Here is a 26499-nt window from a genome sequence, read left to right as displayed (position 1 = left end):
AACCATCATTGTACACAAGAGTTGCGCCCAACAAATAAAACGATAAATTAACTCAGCGTTGTCATTGATAGTGTTTAAAATATTCTAATATTACTTTTTGTGCAGGTAGCGGGTAACCATTGTAATATTGTTTTGAACAAAATCACGTTGTCGATTTTATTGACTGTGCTTTAAAAGGTGTGTTTTTTCTGTTTTTGATGGTCGATTATTTCCTCTGTTAACTTAAGAGATGTTGATTTAGTTGATAAAAGATAAACATTTTTCAAGTCATAGCCTGAATCAACCTAGTATCGAAAAAAGCTATTGTTTAAAAAAATTGACCGGGCTAGGCGTGTTACGAATATAGCCTAGCTAACTAGTTAAGGTCTTTTATGTAAACTCTGTTCAACAAGTTTTCTATGAAAACATGGGAACTACAGTCGACTCCCGATAACTCGAACCCTCGCTTACTCGAACCTCGCGCTAACTCGAACCAAAATCGATTTTCCCTGGATTTCCGTCATACATTCACTGTAATTTTACCCTCGGTAACTCGAACCCTCGATCACTCGAACTCCCGCTAACTCGAACCAATTTTCGTTTCCCTTCAGGTCATTTTCTATATAATTTTACCCTCGATAACTCGAGCCATGTTTTAAGCCCTTAAAAAGTCGGGAAAAAAGCCGTCTACTGACTTCCGGCACATTGAATTTTGGACTAGTTTCCCATTGACGTGTTGTAGGAGTATAGTTTACTAGCGGAGACTAATGTTGATTGTCACAGGCTAATATGAAGCAGCTTTCCCTCTCAAAACAGTAAAACGCATGCTCTATTTAGGCGATGTGTTGTTACTTTACGTTCTGATTTATAATCTAAAAGTATCTTTGAATTTTCACTAGACATTTCTACAACTAAATGTGATTAAAATGTTCACTGTGCAGTAAAAACTGTTTTTGATCTTACTCTCGGCTATTTTCTTCGAACTCCCGGTAACTCGAACTCCCGATAACTCGAACTTTTTTTCGATTTCCTTTGAAGGTTCGAGTTATCTGGAGTCGATTGTACCAACATTTTTCCATACGTACAGGTAATAGCCTGAATCATCCTTCTTTGCGTTCTTCTTGTTATCAAGATAATAACCAGAATCTCTGAAAGACAACCGAGACAATTGAAATTATCAACTGGAAGTTTAAATTTTCTTTTTATTACCGATAAAAACCACCACCGTTTAATTGATTGGAACCATCTTTGTAGACAAGAGTTGCGCCCAACAAATAAAACAATAAATTAACTCCGCGTTGTCATTGATAGTGTTTCAAAGGATGTGATTTTGTTTGTCGTCATAGTAAAGGTATCATAATAAGAGGCAGCATCACTGAAACATAACTTACTGATAGAAAATGATAATTCTAACCCAAAAAAACCCTCCTTAAAGTTTGAACTTAATATTGAAAAAGGGTAACCCGAAAATGCAAGTCATTTTCCTAGGCGAACCAACTTTCTGTTTCTTTATGTAAACGTTTCGCCAATTTTTGCCTGGGAATCGAAGTTGCCTTACCCAGGATAGCTCAGACAGGCGAGTGACCCATTTACACATTAACTTTATCAGTTAAGTTAATTTCTTTTTTAAAAACTTGATAATTTATTCCAACATTAGTTTTTGTTGAGTTTAATCGTCCGGGTGAAGGTAGTCCTAAATAAGAGTGTTGTTGTTGCCAGTGACTGACGTTTCGACAACATGTCTGGTAATTTATCTTCAGGGTCAGAGTGAGTTGTATCACGTCATTCGTCTCTGAAGATGACTACTACGCCGGTTGTCGAAACCTCAGTCACTGTTAACAACAACAGTCCTATTCAGGATTACGTTCACCCAGACAATCAAACTCAACCTACTTTTGAAACGAGCGCGCGGGCAAACATTGTGATATGGTTTTGAACAGAGTCAAATTCTCGATTTTCTTCATGGCAGTGCTTTAAAAGCTGTTTTCTGTTGTTGTTGTTGTTGTTGTTGTTGTTTTTTTTTTTGTGGGGGGGGGGGGGGTCGGTTATCTCCTCTGATAACTGAGAACATGTTGGTTTAGTTGATAAAAGGTACACATTTTTCAATACGGACAAGTAATAGCCTGAATCAAGCTTCTCTGCGTCTTTCTTGTTATCAAGATAATAACCAGAATCACTGAAAGGTAAACGAGACAATTGAAAGTATAAACAGGAAGTTAATACTTTGTTTTTATTACCAATAAAAACCACCACTGTTTATTTGGTTGGAACTATCATTGTAAACAAGAGATGCGCCAAACCCAGAAAACAATAAATTAACTCATCGTTGCCGTTGATAGTGTTTCAAACGATGTGATTTTGTGTTTCCTCATATTAAAGTTATCAAAATAAGAGGCAGCATCACTGAAACATACGTTACTAGAGACAATGATGATTCCAAACTAGATATCCCCTCCTCGGAGTTTGACCCAGCAATTGAACGATGTTAATACGAAAAGGCAAGTCGTTTTTCTAGGCGAGCCAACTTTCTTTTTCTTAATGAAAACTGTTTGCCAAATTTTGCATAGAAATCAAAGTTGACTCACTTAGTTAGATCAGACAGGCTAATAAGCCTTTTACAAATGACACGTTTTCTCCTTAAAACAAAAGTAACTTAACTTTAAGAATTTTTTTTTAAGTTGATAAATTATGCCAACATTACTTTTTGTGCAGGTAGCGGGTATCCATTGTAATATGGTTTTGAATAAAGTCAAGTTGACGATTTTATTGATAGTGCTTTAAAAGCTGTGCTTCTGTTTTTGTTGGTCGGTTATCTCCTCTGGTTACTGAGGAGAAATTGGTTTAGTTGATAAAAGATACACATTTTTCAATACGTACAAGTAATACCCTGAATCAAGCTTATAAGCCCCCCTTTTTTCTTTCTTTGAAGATCGGTTCTTTCCTTTATTAACGTTGGAGAAGTTAATTTAGTTAATAAAAGACAAACGTGTTTCTACTAATAGCCTGAATCAAGCTACTTTCGAACAAAGCTACTGTTCAAAAATAGTGAAGAAGCTAGGCGTGTCACCAATCTAGCCAAGTTAAACCTTATGTCTTTCATGTAAACTGTTCAACAAGTTTTCTATGGAAATGTGGGGAATACAAACATTTCTCTTTACGTACAGGTAATAGCCTGAATCGGCTTTCTTTGCGTCCTTCCTGTTATCAAGATAATAACCAGAATCTCTGAAAGATAACCGAGACAATTAAATTATAAACGGGACTGTTTACATTTTGTTTCTATTACCAATAAAACCTACGACCGTTTATTCGGTTAGAACCATCATTGTAGACTATAGATGAGCCAAACCCAGAAAACTATAAATTAACTCATCGTTGTCGTTGACAGTGTTTCAAACGATGTGATTTTGTGTTTCCTCTAATTAAAGTTATCTTAATAAGAGGCCACATAACTGAAACGCAAGTTACTAATAGACAATGTTGATTCCAACTTAGAAAAATCCTCCTCGGAATTTGACCCTTTACAATTGAAAAAGCGTAATCCGGAAACTAACTAAAGGCAAGTCATTTTTCTAGGCGGGCCAACTTTCTTAATAAAAACATGGAAATCAAAGTTGGCTCACTTAGTTAGATCAGACAGGCAAATGACTTTTTTACACATGACATGTTTTCTCCTTAAATATAAGTAACTTAACTCTATCAATTAAATGTGTTTCTTTTTTCAAAAGTTGATAAATTATGCCAACATTATTTTTTGTGCTTGTAGGGGGTAACCATTGCAATACGGTTTTGAATGAAGTCAAGTTGTCGATTTTATTGACAGTGCTTTGAAAGCTGTTTTTCTGATTTTTTTAATAGTTGGGCATTTCCTCTGTTATATTTGGAGAGGCTAATTTAGCAGATAAAAGATAAACACATTTCTAGTAATAGCCTGAATCAAGCTAGTATCGAACCAAGCTACTATTTAAAAAATAGTGAAAGGGCTAGTCGTGTCACTAATCTAGCCAAGCTAACTTTGTCTTTCATGTAAACTGTTCAACAAGTTTTCTATGGAAATATAACAAATACAAACATTGTTATGTACGTACAGGTAATAGCCTGAATCATCCTTCTTTGCGTCCTTCTTGTTATCAAGATAATAACCAGAATCTCTGAGAAATAACCGAGACAATTAAAATTATAAAAGGGAAGGCTAAATTTTTTCTTTTTATTACCAATAAAAACCACGACCGTTTATTCGGTAGGAACCATCATTGTAGACAAGAGATGCGCCCAACCAAGAAAACTATAAATTAACTCATCGTTGTCATTGATAATGTTTGAAACTATGGGATTTTGTGTTTCCTCATATTACAGTTATCATAGTGAGGGGCAGCATCACTGAAAGAGACAATGATGATTCCAACCCAGATAACCCCTCCTCCCTGTTTTACTCTACTATTGAAAAAGGTTAATCCTGAAAGGCTAGTCATTTTTCTAGGAGAGTTAACTTTCTTTTCTTAATGAAAACTTTTTGCGATATTTTGTATCGAAATTAAAGTTGGCTCACTTAATTCGGTCAGACAGGCGAGTGACCCTTTTACACATGACAATTTTTCGCCTAAAAATGATAGTGCCTTAACTTTTGTCAATTAAAATTCTTTCTTTCTTTAAAAGATGATAAAATATTCTAACATTACTTTTTGTGCAGGTAGCGGGTAACCATTGTAATATGGTTTTGAACAAAATCAACTTGTCGATTTTATTGACGGTGCTTTAAAAGGTGTGTTTTTCTGTTTTTGATGGTCGGTTATTTCCTCTGTTAACTTAAGAGATGTTGATTTAGTTGATAAAAGATAAACATTTTTCAATTCATAGCTTGAATCAACCCACTATCGAAAAAAGCTACTATCGAGAAAAGGTGACCGGGCCAGGCGTGTTACCAATATAGCCAAGCTAACTAGTTTAGGTCTTTCATGTAAACTCTGTTGAAGAAGTTTTCTATGGAAATATGGGAACTACCAACATTTTTTTATACGTACAAGTAATAGCCTGAATCAAGCTTCTTTGCGTCCTTCTTGTTATCAAGATAATAACCAGAATCTCTGAAAGGTAATAGAGACAATAGAAATCATCAACGGGAAGTTTATAGTTTGTTCTTATTACCAATAAAAACCACGACCGTTTATTCAGTTGGAACCATCATTGTAGACAAGAGATGCGCCCAACCCAGAAAACTAAATTAACTCATCGTTGTCGTTGATAGTGTTTCAAACGATGTGATTTTGTGTTTCGTCATATAAAAGTTAACATAATAAGAGGTAGCATCACTGAAACATAACATGAAAAGTATGGGAAATACCAACACTTTTCTATACGTACAGGTAATAGCCTGAATCAGCCTTCTTTGCGTCCTTCTTGTTATCAAGATAATAACCAGAATCGCTGAAAGATAACCGAGACAACTGAAATTATAAACGGGAAGTTTAAATTTTGTTTTTATTAGCAATAAAAACCACGCACTATAGACAAGAGATGCGCCCAACCCAGAAAACGATAAATTAACTCAGCATTGTCGTTGATAGTGTTTTCAAACAATGTCATTTTGTGTTTTCTCATATTAAAAATATTGTAATAAGAGGCAGCTTCACTGACACATAATTTACTTATAGAAAATGATGATTCTACTAACCTAGCAAACCCCTCGTCGGAGTTTGACCCTACAATTGAAAAATGGTAGTCCGAAAAGGCAAGGCGTTTTTCTAGGCAAGCCAACTTTCTTTTTCTGCATGAAAACTTTGAGCCAAATTTTGTATGGAAATCAAAGTTGGCTCACTTAGTTAGATCAGACAGGCAAATGACCCTTTTACACAAAACAAGTTTTCTCCTTAAAATAAAAGTTACTTAACATTATCAATTAAATATCTTTTTCCCAACATTCCTTTTTGTGCAGGTAGCGGGAACCATTAAAATATGGTTTTGAATAATGTCAACTCGTCGATTTTATTGACAGTGCTTTAAAAGCTGTCCTTCTCTTGGTTTTTTTTGTTGTTGTTGTTGTTTTTTTTTGTTGTTTTTTTTAAGGTCGGTTCTTTCCTCTGTTAACTTTAGAGATGTTAATGTAGTTGATAAAAGATAAACGTATTTCTAGTAATAGCCTGAATCAACCTACTATCGAACAAAGCTACTATTATTTAAAAAAATTGTGAAAGGGCTAGTCTTGTCACCAATTTAGCCAAGGTAACTTTATGTCTTTCATGTAAACTGTTCAACAAGTTTTCTATGGAAATATGGGAAAAGCCAAAATTTTTCTATACGTACAGGTAATAGCCTGAATCATCCTTCTTTGCGTTCTTCTTGTTATCGAGATAATAACCAGAATCTCTGAAATATAGCCGAGACAATTGAATTCATAAAAGGGAAGTTTATACTTTGTTTTAATTACCAATAAAAACCACGACCGTTTATTTGGTTGGAGCAATCATTGTAGACAAGAGATACGCCCAACCCAGAAAACGATAAATTAACTCATCGTTGTCGTTGATAGTGATTCCGCCAAACCATGTGATATTGAAGGTTTCATAATAAGATGCAGCATCACTGAAACATATCTTACTGATAGACAATGATGATTCCAACCTTAAAAACCCCTCCTTGGAGTTTGACCCCGAAATTGAAAAGGGGTATCCCGCCAAGGCATGTCATTTTCCTAAGCGAGCCAAGTTTCTATTTCTTAATGTAAACTTTTCGCCAAATTTTGTATGGGAATGGAAGTTGCGTCACCCAGGATAGCTCAGACAGGAGATTGTCGACCCATTTCCACATGACAAGTTTTCTCCTTAAAAGCAAAGTGCCTAAACTTTATCGCTTAAATTAATCTCCTTTTTTTTTAAGTTGATAAATTATTCTAACATTAGTTTTTGTTGAGTTTAATCGTCCGGGTGAACTTAGTCCTAAGATAGGAGTGTTGTTGTTGACAGTGACTGACATTTCGTTAACCTGTCTGCTAATTCATCTTCAGAGTCGGAGTGAGTTGCATCATGTCAGTCGATGTTATTACACTCTGGTTATTGACCTCAGTCACGTTGACTCTGAAGATGACTACCGCACAGGTTGTCGAAACGTCAGTCACTGTCAAAAACAGTTGATAGTTGATAAAAGATAAGCATTTCTTTTAGTCATAATCTGAATCAAGCTACTATCGAACCAAGCTACTATTGAAAAATAGTGACCGCGCTAGGGGTGTCACCTATCTAGCCAAGCTGATTTTATGTCTTTCAGGTAAACTGTTCAACAAGTTTTCTATGGAAATATGGGAAATACCAACATTTTTTTATACGTACAAGTAATAGCCTGAATCAAGCTTCTTTGCGTCTTGCTTTAAAGCGGCGGCATCACTGAAACAAAAGGAATAAAAATGAATTCATTTGGAGGATAATATATCCTTTGATAATTCTTGACAAAAAATAAATAACAATTATTTACCTCAGTGGAGGTGGCTAGTATTGGTTATTTACCTCGCCGCTTCGCGGCTTCGGTAAATACCCAATACTAGCCACCGACACTGAGGTGAATAATTGTTTTAGTATATACTAAAACAGTGAAATAATTGAGCACAAAAATGATGATTTTTAACTCATTTACTGTTGCCAACGATTACAATTTTGGCGCGCGATGACCGAACGGCCGCGGTCGTCCCTTTTTTTAGCGACAAATAAAACTTTTGAAGGCGTTTGTTTAGCTCTTGCGGGGAAGTTTCTTCAAAGGGAGTTGTGAATTCTGTTTGTATTTAAAATAATTCTGTAACAAAGATTATTAAATTTAGTTTAAAGCTTATTTATGAACAAGTCAACTAAATAAAGTAACGCAAGACTTAAGCTTAATTTGCATTTGATTTTGTAAACAAAAACTTTTTCACCGGTTTTATCGATAACTATTCAAGTCAAAAAGACAAAGCTTTACCTGTTAAAACTTCCAAACCGAACTTCGTCACCTTTCTTTATGTATTTCGGAAATAGCTTGCTTGATTAGTTGTGAAATTTCTTAGTTTGTTACAGCAGCAACCCGGGAAAGCATTTTGCTCGCAACCTACGCGAGTTTGGCGTCGCTCGCTCGAAGGAACTGGAGGTGTGTCAGTGAATAGAGCAGGATATTCACTGATTGAGTAGCCAATCAGAGCGCGCGAAAAACACTATCCACTGTTTTATATGAATTTTACCCGTAAAACATTCGACAGGTTTCTTTTTTATCTACTTTTAACAGAATAGTTCATTGTCGTCATTGTAGTTCTTGTGTTTTTGGTCTGTTTTTCAAGGTAATCATGAATGTAGTCGGTAAACACAACTTGGCATATATTTGATGCGTGATGGCTATCAGTGGCAAGTTCAATAATTATATAGATGCTTTTAAGGTAAGAGAAAGCTTTCTGTACAGAAAACTACAAATATTATGTTCAGTGCTTTCTCGATGGCTATGGCTATTTATGGTGCCTTACAACAGAATTTTTTTTTTTTCATGACAGCGTGCGTGACACGCGCGCTGAGCAGGCCACGAAAGATCTCTCGCGCATACAAAACGCACGCGAGCGAGACAAGGATAACCCCGAGATCAAACAATATATGAAAACCTTCCGAAAACAATTCCCTATTATTCTGGGGTTTCTAAAAAGTAATTTTGTGGCAAACTTTTTAGATATTTAGGTTCAGAAAATGAGAAACTTTGTTTTTTGTTACTTTTTGGTTTTCGCAGGTTTTCGGCTCAAGAACCGGGCAACGAGAATTAAATTTTCGCACTGGCGTGTCACCTATGTTATTTTCGACAACTAAAAAAACGTTATATTATGAACAATTGGATAATAATCACTTTTGTACCTGCAGATTCTGTTCTAGCTTAATTCAAAATACAACAGTTGCTTTTGTAATGAAACCTCAAGTTTAAATATGTGCTAGAAACAAACGAGAAAAAAAATATAAGCTTACATAAAAATGACAATATCATTCGGTTTCTAGCCGAAGCTGGCAAAGGAACACAACCAAACTGGATAGGTTTCGTTTTTTTGATCTGTGTTTTGCAAGGTATCATCAATAAATCCTAAATGCGTGAAATCTAAAAATTCTTCGAATGTGAAAATAAAGGTTTCTCCAAAACAGTTATTCTAAGAAGAAAAAGGTAAGCCATATTTCGGTCATTGACAACACTGCCACTGACAGAGTAGGTGATAAACTTTAATTAAGTGATTAATTTTGCTGGCAGTAGCAGACAACTACAACTACAATCAAAAGCAATCATGTGCAAATGACAAATAGGAATATTATCTGGAGAAGATTTTTTCACAAGTTTACTCAAAATATCAGTACTTAACAATGCTACTCATGCAAAAATATTTTATTTGAATTAATTTCAAGGTAACAAAAATGGATTATTTTCTGAACTTATACGAATGAGATACAAAAGAACAGATAGTTAAAAATGATATATAGTACAAATATTTATTTACCTATACGCAGATGTATACTTCTGTTTTATTCTGAATAAAACACGTACCAATCTTATTATTAGTGTTCTTAAAATAATGCATTTACCTTTTTAAACCGCTTAAATGAAAGCGATAATGAAATTGTATTCTAGCTCTGTAGAGTGTTATACAGTGCACAACAGCAAAAATGAAATGTAATTGTTCGTAACTGAGATCAGAAGATTGTTTCTTTATTTGTCTAGTATTTATTACACTTTCGATCAAAGCCTCATTAATTGTGCGCATCCAAAATGAGGAAGCCCACGAAAAAGGGAAACAGTTTATCCACCTGTCCTGTTTTACGAAAACACCAAGACACCCCGGCTTTTTAATTTGGTATGGCTTTATAAATTACTACAGATACAGTGCTGTTAGATAGTACAAGCAGTAATGATCTTGAGCTCAAAGAAAACGAACTGGTACTAATTGAAAATTGGGCAAAAATTTATCTGGAACAAACACAGGAATCGTGAAATTTCCTTCCTACATCTTTAAGTTACATCCTGAACATTTAAGTCAAAGATAAGACCTTAAAGGATATTTTAAGGCACCTTTAAGAATAACTTAAAGATTCTTAAAGAAATATTTTGGTGAGCTTTACTATGGAACGTAAAGACCGCTTAAATGGTTCATTACATTCTTTAAGTGAGTGCCGTAAAGAATAAGGAAAGAAACTTTTACAACTTTTAATCTTAACTTGAAGATAACGAAAATAATTCTTTACAGCATCATTACGATACCTTTAATGAACATTAAAGATTTCATTTCGTCCTATGCGCGCGCGCGTACGTACAGACGTACATCATGCAGTACCTTTATAGCTCCCATGACGAATACTTCTGATTGGCGAGAACGAGCAAAGACTTTGTCCACAAAGATTGTCGAGAAGTCTTTTTCTGAAGGCGGTTTGACACGATGCAGTTTGCACACATTAGTAATCGGGGGGAGAGTCTATGTACCTACGTTCACTTCTTAACAAATAAAGTCCTCACTGAACGAGAAAAATGTTGTTAACTGCACTAATACTTCGACACAAAGCTCTAGACTGACAAGTGAAGGAGTACTATCATCCACAAATCCAGAATGAAGTGAGGTTTAAAAAATCCTATTTAATGTCACCATATTCCCTTTTCAGTGGTGAACGTTCGCTTGTGGTAGCCACGCTGTAACAGACCGTGATCGGATAGTCCAAAACACATTTTTAGCTTGACGAATGGTGGCCAGAGCTACAAATCAAAGGCATTCCCAAGGCGGGAAAACAGAGTGAACGCGCGATCTCATGAGCAGGGTTTTTCCCGAACGGTGACGCATGCGCAATGCTCTCGTCCATGGGGGTCGCAAAAAGACAATTTCCACGCTAAATTTCTCAAAATCTAGTTGCATGACATAGCTAATATAGGTTCAAATTTTGACGATTGTTAGGGAACATAAAGATGAAGCTGTAAACATTTTTTCCAGCAAATCCGATAAACAGTTCTTTAGTTATTATAAAAAGAGCCAAAACTCCACGTTTTTTGTCTCTTACGGAAATTCTGTCCACAGCATTTTCTCTCTCTCTCTCTAAAACTTATTATTTTTAAGTAGATGGAATGGGGTCGTATGGCTAGTTTCCAAGAAAAAAGCCCTAAAAGGTCTAGTTTCCAATGCCTTTTTTTAGTGCTTGGTCACTATATTTTGCGTTATACTGAGCAAAAAAAATGTTTTTAGAAGATAAAATGATAATTTACATCAATTGCAGTGAGTAACAATTCGGTAAAGACATTCAGTTGCTGAAAATGTTCCAAGTTAAGAAAGTCGATAGTTTTCACCCGAAAACTGTAGTAAGCCACCTTTAATTCTATTCAGGCCTGGGGCGAACATTTAAGGTCCCCTCTAACGAAAAAAAGTTGAATAACTTCAAAACTGTTCAAGTAATCACTGCCAAACTTAGCAGATTTTCGTAAAAATTATCTGGGAACATTTAGAGTAGTCGTGACGTGTACGTCAACGCTGAAGTTACCATGGCAACTAAGTTTTGGCAGCCATTTTTTTTTTTAATTTGCAATTTTTCTTTAAAAATATTCGTAATCTATTTTAATTTTTTGAATTATTTTGTTACTCTTAGTTTAGTATTATTTTATCAAATTTATGATAACTGTTAATGTAGTACTGTCTTTATAGTGACTAACTTGAGAAAAAACGTGAATTTAAAATAACCAAATGACAGATGCCAGGTTAAGTTTTTAACAGCGCTCATTTCTCTCGGAATTTCATAACTTGAGGATATTTTTGCTTCCTTGATACACAGATGAAATTTTCTATCACAATTACCACGATTTATACGGTTTTTGAGTGAAATGGAAAAAAGAGAATATTTTTCTGAGTAATTCAAAATGGCGGCTCCGAAATGGTTAATGGTTTCTGTTTATTATGTACGCAATAAATGACGTCATCTTGACATCACTGCTATTTTAAAAAGAAAACCAAAGTACTGGGAAGCATGTAAAGTGGACATTTAGGGGATGAAGACCATGCAGGGAAAGTCCCTCATCATTATGTAATAATAGGGTGCTCAAACCTTTCTTGTAGGAAGAAGACGACGAACGGCATCGCAAGAAAAACAAGAACGAGACGTGACATGATTGAACCTTGCTGAAAAACACAAATGCGTATAAATAAGTTGGTGTTAGTGAAAAGCAACACTCGGATACTCTGTAAAGAGCAAAACCGTAACATTTAAGATACAATAAAGGGGTTTGATTTAATGCACAGCATGATTTCTTCGGTGAAAATCCTAGTTCTAACAGAAAGTGACTATATTGGAAATGAACCTGCCGCCCACGTAAGATCACTCGCAATAACATCTTTGAATTAGCGATCCTTCAAAGAAGTCGCTCTCATTAAGATTAACTGCACATAATGGACTACGCTAAGACGTTTTAAATTTTTGCTCTTAAAAAAAAGGGGGAGAAGGAAGAAGCCTAGGGTCCTAGGGTAGAAAAAATAAGCACTGAATGGTTGTCATTTTTAAAGCCCCTTTAACAAACGCTGATGCAGGGCCTGGCAGAGCTTTCAATTCCCTCTCCTTAAATATCAACAAGTAAAAATTTCCTTCTTTTAACCCCTTAAAACTGACCCCTTCTGTAGCCTACCACGAGAACTTAGGGGAAAATGAAGTTTACAAATCTACAGTCATCCAAAATAGCTGTTTTCGTACTCTTGCCAGCTTCTCAAAGAACAAACACAAAGGTTGTTGTAACGTTACTATCGGGCAATGCCCATGAACACGACAGATAAAATAAGATTTTCCTTCAAACACTTTAAAACTCACCTATCCCTTCTCGGTGGACTTTCTTAAAATGAGTTTCAGCGGGGACTGATGCAGGAAGCAACTTTCTTCAAGTTACTCTGCTTCTGGTTTATGGCCTTTTTCTTGGTCGTATGTATACACAACTGAGAATTCTCGTTATTACCATTTAAGGTGAGCTCCTCCCCTCCGAGCATGAAATGGAATGATTGATATAGTTGTTTATGGATGGTTTAAGCGCTTTCAGCTTTCTCAATTCATTTAGCTGTATTGTGTTGCTATGATAAAACAAGTATTTAGCCCAAAATTCATATTTCAAGAAAAGAAAAGAAATAATGAAATATCTTTGATTCTCATCTTTCCTTAGTAAAGTGTAATCTTCTGAACTACCTTTTGTAACTTGTCAACTTTACTTTGGCTGAATTATGATCAGCTTTGCTAATATTTTTGTGTCCCTTCTTGGTATCTTAGTTACATGCTAGTTCACCTAAACGAGGGTAACTGATTAATTTATCTAATTAATTTAATCTAATTAATTTATCTGGTTCTATCACTTTCAGCTCTCTAAATTCAGGTAGCTGTATTGTGTTGCTATGATAATACAAAAACGCTCTTAATATCGGTGTTAAGTCAGGTGATTAATTCTAGACAAAACAGGATTTACTCGCTGAAGGTTTTTCACTTCGTACTTTATCGACGGTCGAGTATTCTTCAGGATATTTACTTTTTACATCGTGCTCGACGATTTGTTTCTGAATTGTTTAGTTCGCGTGTTAGCGACCACTGGAGATCCGACTGCGGTCGCATACAAAAACGCGTGCGTGCGAGACATCAACTTGCTCCCCAAAAGACACGTGGTGTGGCGTGATTCTGTGGGTGTTAAGAGTTCTGGGTCAGGGCTAAAGTCAGAGTGCGCGGATATTTTTTATCAGAGCCTGATCTCTGGTTTTTATGCTATACTGACGAGCCCCAGAGAGGGCGAAACAGCTGTCGATGGCTACAACCCCGCTCTGTTTTGAGTTCTTTCGGTGTCGTGTTGATGTCTTGCAGAGTTAATTTTCACGTAGTACGATTAGCATTGCAGTATTCTGCTTGCAGAATTTATTATGTCTAAATTACACGAAAATTCAAGGGGCTCGATTCGAGAGAAATTACATCGTGATGAGAACATGGCACATCAATTCAATGATCGCCAAAAATAAACCGCAGGCTCATCACAAGACTCATTTGCATACCAAAAAAGTTTACAACACGCGACCAGTTAGCCTTTTCTGATCAGAGAGCCTTTTTTTTTCGACCACTGAAGTGTTCACTTGCTCCAAAGTTACCAAGTAACTCTTTCAAGCGATAGAATTCCTGAACCGACCCGTTCCAGAAAAGCTCTAAATCGCATCCATTTATTAATCTTTCGTAAGCTTTCTTCGCAAAACATGCGTGGCTTTGGTCACACAAGGATTCTTATTCCGCAGTTTCGCATACAATAAAAGTTTAAAACACTCGACCAGTTAGCCTTTTCTAATCAAGATTCTTTTTTTTTTTTTTTTCATTTTTTTTTTTTTACCACTCAAGTGTTCACTTATTACAAAGTTACCAAGTGACTCTTTCAAGCGACAGAATTCGTGAACAGACCCGTTCCGGAAAAGCTTTAGTTCGCGTTTAAATTAATATTTCGTAAGCTTTCTTCGCAAAACATGCGTTACTCCGCTACAAACGCCTTGGACCCCAACCGCCCCCTTTTTGTGTCCTAAATACGAAGAAAAAATACTTGCAGATTATAAGTCTCGCTGCCTACGCTAGGGAGACTAACAAGTATATTTAGCCCAAAATTCATTCAAGAAAAAAAAATAATAAAAGACGACAATTAATAAATAAATGCTCTTCATTGCATAGATTGTATGTTCTGAGCGAACAATTGTCACTTTTCATTTTACTTTGACTGGATTATGGTCAGCGCGGCTAGTATTTTCATTTTCCTTCTAGCTTGGTATCTTAGTTACACTATCATATCGAGAATAATTGACTCATGTCATCATTTATTCAATTTCTACTTGTATCCCACTGGAGACAAGATCCTCTGCTCATCATCTGTGGGGCGAAGTTTGAAACTCCCAAAATCACCTAGATTAGAAGTATATTCACTACTTGATACAGTAGAAAGCTTCATACAGAAAACAGAATCGACAGTTGAATGGTAGGAATACCAGGGTTTATTAGTGGGTGAAACGCTGTCAAAGGCAATAAAATATAGTCACATATTGCTTGGCTAAACATTTTACAGTACACTTTTAGGGCAAGCTACTTCAATATGGCACAATTTATTTTGTCCATGCTAAACAGGTGAGATTTAATGCCATTGACTGGAAAGTTAGCCTTAGGCTACATTGTACAATGTACGTTCTGAGAAAGGGGATTTCATTAACCACAATATGGAATTTCCTTTACAAAGCACCCTTGACAGGTGTTTTTCGACAAGTGCACTATAGCTACCTCTGAAGTAGTTTCGTTGCTAAGGAAATTTATCAGAAGCATATATGAGAAGAAGTCAAAATACATCACTGACAGTGTGCGAGGTAATATTTGCTTTGTTTGCATCTTGCAATCGAACTGAAAAGTCCCCCTTGACATTATATTTATTCACATACGCCTCAGAGCACCTCTTGAGATCTTGAATTTATACACAATGGCCAACAAGAAAAGCGCGCGTGTCAGTTTCGGTAATTTTAATTCTATTTTGTAAATATAATTGTCGCAGCAGTGGTAATAGTCTACGCAATTTCCTTTGCCGGTTGCGTCAATCTCTCACAGCGTTATTCTCTAAATGACAGTAAAGGTATTATTCATGAATCTACATTTCAAGACATTTCTGTATGCCGACTAGATAACCGCCCACGATGCGTAGTTCGGTGTACTGCAAAACCTTAACGAAACCTTACCGTAAAGAAAATGCAAAGTGAGTAAAAGTCTTCTCCTCAGATCCGTAAAGGGGCCTTACGACGCTACAACCGTGGTTTTCACAGCTGTTAACTAGAGAAGACATTTTTTTGTCAGAACTATAAAGTGTCTTCTCTAGCATGCACTAAGTAGAATCATGTGTTCTTCTCTAGCATGCACTAAGTAGAATCATGTGTTCCGAACGCTTATTGCAAACAAAACATATCCATTTTAAACTTTTCTTAATATTCTGTAGACTGTTAATAAATTTGTAAAAATTTAAGTTCTTGTTTCTAACTTTTTTTTGTAAAAAAGCGTGTAATTTATTCTAGTGAACGATCACCGCAAATTTTGCTTGTGCCTAAAAGATAAAAGGAAAGGATTATGTAAGATAATAAAACGTGATTAGTGTCATAAATGATTGTTAACGACTGCAACTGACAAACGCAGGTTATTATTATTTTTTTAATTCTTTTTTTTCTATATATAATAATATAATGGTCCAGTTTCTTTATTTAAGACAGTCACTATATTTAGGCAATTTCTTTTTTATAAAAAATGGTTTATGACATAGGAGATTTTCGAGGCTAGAGTATGTTGGCCTGCATTGCAGGAGTATTTTGAGGACGAGTTAAAGCTCTCTACGTCCAGAAATGCCGTGGAAAAGAAACGACGCGGAGGTAAAAATAGCAGAACTTTGCCACACCAATGTATATACGTATCTCAGTTAAAACGACGGCGTATTACTAAAAAGTGGGGCAAACCTTATTCATGATATTATGCTTTGTACGTTGTAACTATAGCAAGATACCAAGTAATATTGGACACCGAAATAGCTGAGTTGATCAAGTTAGAAAGAAAGATAAATACTTTTGTTTTTATTTGGTTTTGAACTTGCACCGTTCAAGCTGCAAGCTAAAGCACCTTTCTCACAAATCACAAGAGTCAACCAAGCATCTACTTATTCACTGTGGTCTCAGTAAGAACAACCGTTGTTCATTTTTCCCACACTACCTCGAAAGACACACATAAAACAGTAGTTCAAGGAGGGGCCTGTAGGTCACCGTTGCGGTGCCGACACCGCGTGGGAAGAGGGCAAGGGTACGAAGAAAATAACGACTGCCAAATGACTTCATACAAATACAACAAAATGAACAAATGAAATATAACTTAAAGGCTCGAGTGAATGCTGATCTAGACTAATTCGAATTTAAAACGAACAACCCTACATATCTCAGAAAAACTACCATATAATTCCTCCTAGCCGAACCAGTCCTCTGATCCGTGTAAGCAAAATATAATATAGTTACATTTCTGCCTGCTCCGAGATACTACACGGTCAGAAATACTATCCAAATCCTGTGTGTTACACTCTTTCCTGTGCTTTAACTGATTGCAGCGATGGAAACAATGTTTTGTGGTCGTAATACTTTAAGTCAGTTATCGTCAGTGAGAAGAAATAGATAATGAAATAAATAATACCCTGTGACATTCCAGGATAATATACCAGCTTAGGCACCAAAATATTAACCGAGCTGATCCAAATTCATTTTGTTGTTTTTTTTTACTACAAATAGTTTTGCTACTCATGAATCTATGAAATAAATATTTGCATTTGAATAATGGGTCATAGCAACATAATACAACCAGTCGTTATTTAGTGCAAAGCATAACCATTCACTAATTGTCTTCTAGCAATTTGAACTCTGTCAATTAAACATAAAATGCTCCCAACAGCTGAGAAAACTTGTCAATTGAGTGTGCTGTGTGTTTTTTTCTCTTTCTTTCTTTCTTTCTTTCTTTTTTCCCCTTCCTTCTTTCAGCATTTTTTCACGATCAAACGCACACACTCACAAAAACAATGGAGGTATGTAGATTCGCAGAAACTACCGAAAGGAGACAAAGAGCGCTAGCAGTTCGCTTCACTCGATTTCTGGATTACAGATATTACAGATTAATGTTTGAGTCATTTAGTCTCAAATATGATATGGTTCGTTCACGGCAGTAAATCCCTAGCCCGACTTCGTATTCAACGAGCGTCCCTTTCTCTGTGTATAGCGTTACGATAAAGAACGAACTCCAACATGCTGCTTTGTTTTGTTGGTTTGAGCCAGCAGTATGCGCCGGGGCGAAAAGGGGCGACAGTGATGCGCGCATGCTTTTCTCTTTAATTTATTTCTTTGCGCCATTTTCCATATGCTGCATTCCGAATATATAATTACATACTTTCATTCCGCAAGCCATGCCAAATGCCATTCCGTAGAAACTCATTCCGCCTTTCTGACCCTCACCGATTAAAGTTTACCTCATCGATTATGCTTGCCAACGACACAAAGATCTACAAAGAAGTCAAGTCTGCTGCTGATGCTGTGTCTCTCCAGTGGGATCTGAATCGACTCGACGCTTGGTCAAAAGACTCCGGTCTCACTTTTAACGAGACAAAATGCGAGGCTCAGAGAATATCCAGGCAACTGAAGCCAATTGAGTCATCGTATAGCATCAAAGGGAAAGTTTCAGAGTCAGTAGTCACCGAGCGCCCGGGGAGGTAATCCTTTACAAGAGGCTAATGGTAAGTAAGTGGTGTAAGCATCATATAGTGGTTTGACGTTAGTTACTACAAGCAATGTATTTATATAGCCAACCATAAACGTACATAATCCTACATAGCCCTACTTAGCCATACATAGCCATACATAAAACAAACACAACCATAAATAGCCCTACATAGCCACACATAGGCCTACATAGCCATACATAGACATACATAACCATACATAGCCATACATAGCCCTACTTGGCCCTACATTGGCTTCCAGTAACGTATAGAGTAAATTTTAAGATAGCAATGCTTGCTCATAAGTGTATCTATGGCAACGCACCCGAATACCTTAAGGATCTAATAAAAGTTAAGAGTACCACCAGATATAATCTTAGATCGGACGGGGAGATGTTACTTGAGGATTATAGTGCACGATCAAAGAAGACACTTGGAGACAGAAGTTTCAAAGTAGCCGCCCCTAGAATCTGGAACATTTTACCGAAGGACATTAGGAAACAGGACAACTATTATGCTTTTAAGAAACAGCTAAAGACTTATTATTTGAAACTTGCATACAATTTTTAATTGTACATAGGTGTATATTAATCTTACTCTCTTTTTTTATCATTTTAATGAAAAATATAACATTTCTTTTAGTTATAATTATTGTAAGTAATAGGTTAAGTACTAAATAATTAAGTTAGGTGTCATTTACGGATATATTCCTGTTTAATTCGATAATTAATGTATTTTTAGTTAGCTTTAATAGTTTGTAATGCGCATTTGATCATTTATATGTTAATTTGCGCAATACCAAATAATAAATATCATTATTATTATTATTATTACATGGCCATACATAGCCCTACATAGCCATACACAGCCCTACATAGCCATACATAGACAAACATAGCCCTACATAGCCATACATAGATATAAATAGCCCTACTTGGCCCTACATAGCCCTACATAGCCATACATAGACATATATAGCCCTACATAGCCATACACAGCCCTACATAGCCACACATAGACAAAGATAGCCCTACATAGCCACACATAGCCCTACATAGCCATACATACCCATACACAGCCCTACTAGCCCTACATAACCATACATAGCCAAACATAGCCTACATAGCCATACATAGCCCTACATAGCCATACATAGCCATACAAAGTCCTACGTAGCTCTACATAGCCATAAATAGCCATACATAGCCATACATGGCCACGCATAGCCTTACATAGCCATACATAGCCATACATAGCCAAAAATAGTCCTACATAGCCATACATAGCCCTACATAGCCATACATAGCCCTATATAGCCATACATATACATACATATACATACATAGCCATACATAGCCATACATAGCCATACATAGCCATACATAGCCATACATAGCTATTCATAGCTCTACATAGCCCTACATTGTCCATTGTCCGCAGTGACCAGATACCTGGCTATCGCCAGTAGGGTCCTGTGCGAATACTCTGGCCCGTTTTGAGGTATGTTTTCAAAAATTCGCCTAGATATGCTTTGATATTTTTGACCAAAAAACAGATTTTTTAACTGTTTGGAACCAATATAAAAACAGGATATAAGTTTTACCCATAAAACATTCGACCGGTTTCTTCTTTGTCTACTTTTAACAGAGGGTCTCAATGGGATTAACCGATAGGTGGAAAACGGCCAAAAATTTAGTCGATAACCGTAAATATAATATAAATAAATAAAATATTTGCGATTATCAGGAGATCGTACCTTCGAAACACTAGTGAAACAATACGCAGTGATGTCACTGTTTGTAAAACACGTTGACGATAAACAACATTTCCTGGTTTTTCTCTGACGCTACGGTAGACCTTACCACGCCTAGTCTCTGTACGGCGTCTTCCCACGCAATCTCGGTCAAGGCATTTCAGTGGCGAACTCGCACAGACCACGTGACCCGAAACGCATTTGCCGCGCGAAATAGAATGAGGCCTAGGAAAAGACAACGGCAGAAATTCGTTCCGTACAGTCCTTCGCTATCATTAAAAACACTGGACACGTGAATTTTGTTATTGGCCGTTTTCACGCTAGAGCTAGAAATGGATTATCAGTCGGAGACTAGCCTTTGTACAGTCGCATTCTCCCCACAGACGCCCCTTCTCCGATTTTTTCTGAGGGGTGCGGGCGGCTGTAAACAGGCTATCTGGAACGGATAATCCCGTCTTCAAACTATCCGTCGAAATTGACGGATGAAGTCACGCGAATTGTTCATTACAACGATTCCATTTTCAAATTAACAAGTATTACCTATCTGACGCGAATTATCAAACGGATAACCCGTCTTACATGAATAATCCGTCTCTAGTGCGAAAACGGCCATTTCTGTTATAATGAATGTCGCGCCCAGGCCTTGAGTTGGGCTTTTGCGTGTCTGCTTTTGCTTTTTCTCAAATATTATTTTTAAATTGACTATTGACATTTCTATGTGTAAAATAATATTAGAAGTGGAATACTTTATAAAAAGTATGATCTATCAAAATTTAATGTTAAAATTTTTCAAAAGAATAGCTTGTTTCATCCCGAGATGATCCGACGACCTTCATTCTGATTTAAAGATACAAAAAATACAGGTTAATTAATATTTAACTTTTTGAAACAAAAGAAGTTAATTTCTAACTTTTTTGTTAACTGTAACTGAAAAAAATTAACCGATAGCCGTAAAAGAGCCAAATTTTAGCCGATAACCGTAAAAGCCACCACCCCATTGAGACCCTCTTAACAGAATAGTTCATTGTCGTCCTTGGTGTTTTTTTTTTTTTTTTTGGTTTGTTTTTTTTCAAAGTAATCATAAATATAGTCGATAAACACTGCTGGCTATCAGTGGCACGTTCAATAATTAAATAAATGCCTTAAAGGTAACAGTAAGAGCAGGGGGGGGGGGGGGGGAAGCTGCTTCCCATACATTCTCTTAAATGAAATCCAAACGATGTTCTGACAACTTGCAAAGCGATCAGCAAGGCTTTTACCAGCGGATTTGTGTACTGATCATGCGCATTACGTCAAAAACCATAGATCAACGGTCCTGAGAAGAAATAAAAACATGGCGGTCGAAGGCGGGACTGTTTCTCACTATTATATTTTGGTAATTCGCAAATTTATTGATTTTATGTCGCTTTTCAGACATAGTGTGTGGTTTTCCTTTTCTGTTAAACAATTTCCCTCTGCAGAGTTTGGAATATGCAACATATAGCTCCGTATAGCTGATAAGAACCGCCGAAGAGTTAAGCTATCGAGCAGTGTTCTGCTGCAAACCTTAGGAAAGTTAAAGTCGATTCAAGGTACAGAGCTTTCAGTAGTAGTTGTGATTTGTCTGTTAGGATCGTTTTGAATTTTAACTTTGGTTAAACGATTTATTGCATAAATCAGCTCTATTTACGAAACATAAACATGATGAACAAACTACAAGAATTCACTACGCAAGCGAAAAAACATATGTCAAAAAAATCAAAGGGGGGTCCGAGCCCCTGGAGACTAACTTAGGGCCTAGTTCCCACACGTCCGAACAATCTAACAGAAAATAAAATTTCAGTTCCCAACATCCTCCCGCCCGATGCAGGGAATGCATCTTCAAATCAATCAATAATGTTCTCATCAAGCTCAATATATGTCATCATTCCTTTGTCAGTTCAGTCAAGTTCAGCAGCTAGATCAGCATCACAGGCTTCAAAAAGGTGTAGCCGTTGCACAGGACGACGGGTAAGACTTCCAGATGTCAATCGCAAGATAACTGATCGGATAAGACCATCACGACCAGGATAGGTGGTTTCCACGCGCACAAGTTGCCACTGAACTCGAGCTAAGTTATCTTTGCTAACAAGGACCTAGTCACCTTGATGTATCTCGCGACCAACTGTAAACCATTTCTTGAGGGGTATTAAAGATCTCAGGTACTCAGCATGCCAACGCTTCCAAAATCCATTGACAAGTTTTTGATGATACTGAAAACGTTTAGTGATGGCTCTTCCTTAGCTGGAGACGCTTGAAGATTTCTCCCAATGAGAAGCTGAGCAGGAGTAATCACGCTGTAGTCCCCAGGGTCTGCACTAAGGTAAGTAAGAGGACGACTGTGCAGCTGTGCCTCAATTTCAGCTAAAATGGTGGTCAGCTGTTCTGCGTCCAACATTGCTTTGGCAAAGATTTTCTTCAGAGGTGTCTTGACACTCTTCACAAGACGTTCATAAAACCCACCCCACCATGGGGATCTCTCCACGACATACTTCCACTGAATCTTCCTTTCAGACAAAAAGGGACTTGAGTTTTGTCAGCTTAAAGTACTTTCCAGCACTGCTGCAGATGTTTATTAGCACTCTTGAATGTTTTTGCATTATCTGACCAAATAATACTGCGCATTCCTCTTCTTGCCACCATCCTTCTTAAGGCAAGGAGAAACCGCTCCACAGTCATGTTGCTCACTAACTCTAAGTGTATTTCACGGGTAACTGCGCAGGTAAATAGACAGATGTAAGCCTTTCCGCCACTGTCTTTTAAAAACAATGGACCAGCAAAGTCCAAACCAATATTAGTAAATGGCGGTGCAGGTTTGATCCTTTCTTCAGGAAGTGGTGCCATCTTCTGCATAATTGGCTTTGTGTGGTAATGGCGACAAACTAAGCAGTTCTTTACTGTCTGGCGGACTGTTGATCTTCCTCTGATCAACCACAATTTCTGTCGTAGGACTGATAAAGTACACTCAACACTAGCATGGAGTTCACGGCACTGAACATCGTCGATGAGGAGCTGCACAACAAGATGGTTGGAAGGCAAGATAATGGGATGCTTCTCCCCTTCCGGTAATGAAGACTTATGAATTCTTCCTCCAACGCGAAGTAAGCCACTAGTAGGCAAAGAAATGGATTTAAATTTGCTAGCTTACTGTCCTTCAAGGGACCACTATGTTTAGCCAACGAGGCTTCTTCGTCAAAACTTGTTTTCCGTACGTGGGCTGTCAGCCATTCTTCTGTCTCTCGTATCTCTAGTCCAGTTAAAGGAGTTGAAAGTCTCTCTTCTTCTTTCAACTTCGAGTTGCAAATGAATCTTCTGATCCATGCAACAGTTCTTAATAATCGACTGTATTTGCTGAACCTGGCGTAGTCAATAAACGGTTCTCTAGTTTGGGCAACACAGCTGCCAATAGCTTTACCCTTCCTCTACACTTGTACTGTTTCATTTGGAGACTTGGAGCTTAAGTCCTTTGGCCAATCCTTTTCTAAGAGGGCCCTTTCCACCACAACTGACTCTCTCTACGTTGGCTGACAGATAAGCCTCGGCTAGGTAGATCTGCTGGATTATGCGACCCTGGGCAATATCTCCAAACATTAGGATCTAACAGTGACTGAATCTCCATAACACGGTTAGCAACAAATGGTTTCCACTGTGAGGCTGATTCTTTGATCCAGTGTAAGGTGGAAGAATTGTCCGTCCAACAGACAAAGCGGCTAATAGGACAGTCAGTTGCATCTTTAACATAGCTACACAGTCGAGAAGTTATCAGTGCAGCCATTAGGTCTAAGCGAGGGAGACTAATTTTTCGAACAAGAGTAACTCTTGTCTTAGACGTCACGAGGCTTGTAGACGCCTTCGCTTCTTTGGGAACAACTCTGATATAGATGGCGGTGGCATACGCAACTTCTGATGCATCACCAAATACTCCACCTTTGCGTGCTGGCTTAAAGACCAATCAATGTAACTTCTTGGAATGTGAAGCTGTTCAAGCTCTGAAAGCTCTTGAACCCACTGAACCCACTTCCTAGAGGCTTCTTCCGGTAACTCATCATCCCAACCAACACCCTGGGTCCACAGACTCTGAAGCAAAAGTTTTGACCTTACTGTAAAAGGCGAGATGAGCCCCAACGGATCGAAGATCTTCGCTGCTAAAGAAGCTAGTTCTCTCTTAGTGTACAATTTCTCTGATATCAATTTCAGAGAGTCCAATTCAATCGTAGAGACAAGGGTGTCCGTTCTCGTATTCCACTTTAGACCTAAAGCTTTCGTAACTGGATGCATTCCCGGTAGTTCACTCTCCAATCTGATCAAACTATCTGATGCTCTATCTTTATCAGGAATAGCTTGCATAACCTCAGGCGAATTGCTGGACCATTTTTGTATCTTAAAGCTTAAGTACCCGAGGCACCTATTCAATCTGGCTGTCAAACAATTCGTAGATTCCAAGGTAGCAGACCAGCAGCAAATTCCATCAACCGACACGACTCCAACCCCAATCCGAGTTGTCATACCATTTAAAGATCAGTTCTCTGCTAATATAGTGAAAAAACGTCTCACAGACCTCAGCTTAAAAATCAAGACCACTGTTCAGCCCGTGTTCATCAGCAGAAAACTCAACGAAGACCTTAAATTTCGAGAAGTCAAGCCAGCGATTGTTAACCAACAATGTTTAGTTTATGAATTTCAATGTAACCAGTGCGATCCAGGATATGTTGGTTATACTAGCGGCCACCTCCACGAACGTGTTGATGGACACAAACAGAAATCGTCGTCAATTTGTAGACATTATTTTAGAGAACATAACTCGGACGTACCACCTTTTCTTTCAGAACAATTTCACGTGCTCACTAAAGGTTCTAACAAATTTGATTGCCTAATTAAGGAGATGCTCTTTATAAGGAAACTCAGACCATCCCTAAACGTGCAGGCGGACTCGATTCGCGTAAAAGTATTCACTTGAAGAACTTGTGATCCTTTGTTATTATGCTTATTTGTAGAGACTATAGAAATCAAATCTTCGCATTATTTATTTATTTTGCCTTGAGGATGGTGTCATGATGATACCGAAACGTCGGCTTTTAACGTTAATGTTCGCTTGCTTATGTTTTAAGAAATCATTTTTGCTCAATATTTTAAACGAATTAAGACAAAAACTTGAGCCTGCGATCATTTTAAAACTTTTAACTTGTCAGCGGATAACTTCAAAAAATACTCGACCCTCGATGGGTCGACACCTGAGCCCGCGATACGGTCAGGTGATACTGGTCAGCAGATACCTTCTTTTTACAGCTGTCAATTGATCACAACATTGATGTGCAATAGGTGTGCAATATCAGTTTTCGTACGCTCCCAAACGAGCTACAAAGTGTGAAATTAAACATTGGTTCCCCTGTGGTGTGGACGGACGGGCGGTGTATGGTCACGTGATTACCAAATTTTCTGGGATGGGTAGATTTACTTACCCATGGTGCTCCGCTGGCGCGCTTCACGCACAGAGCTCCGCCGCTATCACGGTTATAGAGGGGGCCTCCGAAGCTCCCCCCGTCGCAGAAATGCATTTTTAAAATAAAACATCTATATGAAACGCCTGTTTTCTAAACGAGAGTATAAAAGAGAACTGTTTATTAAAAAAATCAGTTGAGAAATGTGATTAAAATTGTTGTTATAGTTATAATTATCATTATTCCTTTGCGCGGACGTGACTCTAAATTTCCTTTTCTTGCAGCAAAAGAATCAATGTTAATAATAATATATGTGATTCTGCCTTTCATTTCGATTACTCTTTCGACTCAAAAATTTTCGAAAATCTTATGTTTTTAGTGAAATCAGTATTACCATGAAACGATAAAAAACCCAAAGTACTCGGAAGCATGAAAAGTGGACATTTGAGGTTATGAAGACCATGCAGGGAAAGTCCGTCATCATCATGTAATAATAAAGTACTCTTTCTTGTAGAAAGGAGACCACCAACAGCATCACAAGAAAAACGAGAACTTTGTGCTATTTTTAGTAACAACATGGCGGAAAATTGCACTTTCAAAACGCTATATATTTTGAATAAAAAGGTATATTTCAATTTTTTTTTCACTTTTGACATCCTTGTGGTGACTTCTTTCAGAAACCATTATTAGATATCCCATAATACTAAAAACAAAATTTGGCCGGAACGTTGTGACGTCATTTTCCCGCCAAAAATGCCAAAATCTGAAAACAAAAAAGATACGTTTTTTTTGGAATGGCGAGTTCTATATTGTTGCAAAATTTAAAGTGAATTGCGTTAACACTAAAAAAGATGAATAAAGGTCGGCGTTTGTGATGTCACATATGCCCACCGTGTCGGGACGACCGAGAACAAATCCAGCAGGTGGCCAAAGTGTGACTCGAACCCGAGACCACGGGATTGTGCGTCCGACGCGCTGACCACTCGGCCACTACTGACCAACTACTTTATCATCGTCTAATTTTTCTCTGGCCTTGATGTCTGAGAA

General features: G+C 37.4%; 1 protein-coding gene across 21 annotated transcripts in view; it reads right to left on the bottom strand.

Moving 5' to 3' along the window:
- LOC140921929 (uncharacterized) overlaps window positions 1-26499 on the bottom strand; it is a 64832-nt gene that overhangs the window by 18513 nt on the left and 19820 nt on the right. For 10 of the 21 annotated variants that reach the window (XM_073371928.1, XM_073371934.1, XM_073371927.1 and 7 more), the window contains exons 2-8: window positions 12030-12103; window positions 7302-7355; window positions 6280-6342; window positions 5341-5403; window positions 5001-5063; window positions 4068-4130; window positions 2093-2155 (exon numbers count right to left, since the gene is read on the bottom strand). In XM_073371928.1, coding sequence (XP_073228029.1) covers window positions 2093-2155; window positions 4068-4130; window positions 5001-5063; window positions 5341-5403; window positions 6280-6342; window positions 7302-7355; window positions 12030-12091 — 431 coding nt within the window. In that variant the 5' untranslated portion in view covers window positions 12092-12103. Of the gene's footprint in view, window positions 1-2092; window positions 2156-4067; window positions 4131-4345; window positions 4360-5000; window positions 5064-5340; window positions 5404-6279; window positions 6343-6544; window positions 6559-7301; window positions 7356-12029; window positions 12104-12824; window positions 12844-26499 lie in introns of those variants that run through there. The other 11 variants (XM_073371935.1, XM_073371933.1, XM_073371929.1 and 8 more) reach the window with 11 other exon arrangements.

This window comes from Porites lutea, chromosome 12, assembly GCF_958299795.1.
Source record: "Porites lutea chromosome 12, jaPorLute2.1, whole genome shotgun sequence".
Lineage (NCBI taxonomy): Eukaryota > Metazoa > Cnidaria > Anthozoa > Scleractinia > Poritidae > Porites > Porites lutea.
The sequence above is the reverse complement of the archived record's forward strand: the minus strand, read 5'-3'. Positions and strand labels throughout refer to the sequence as shown.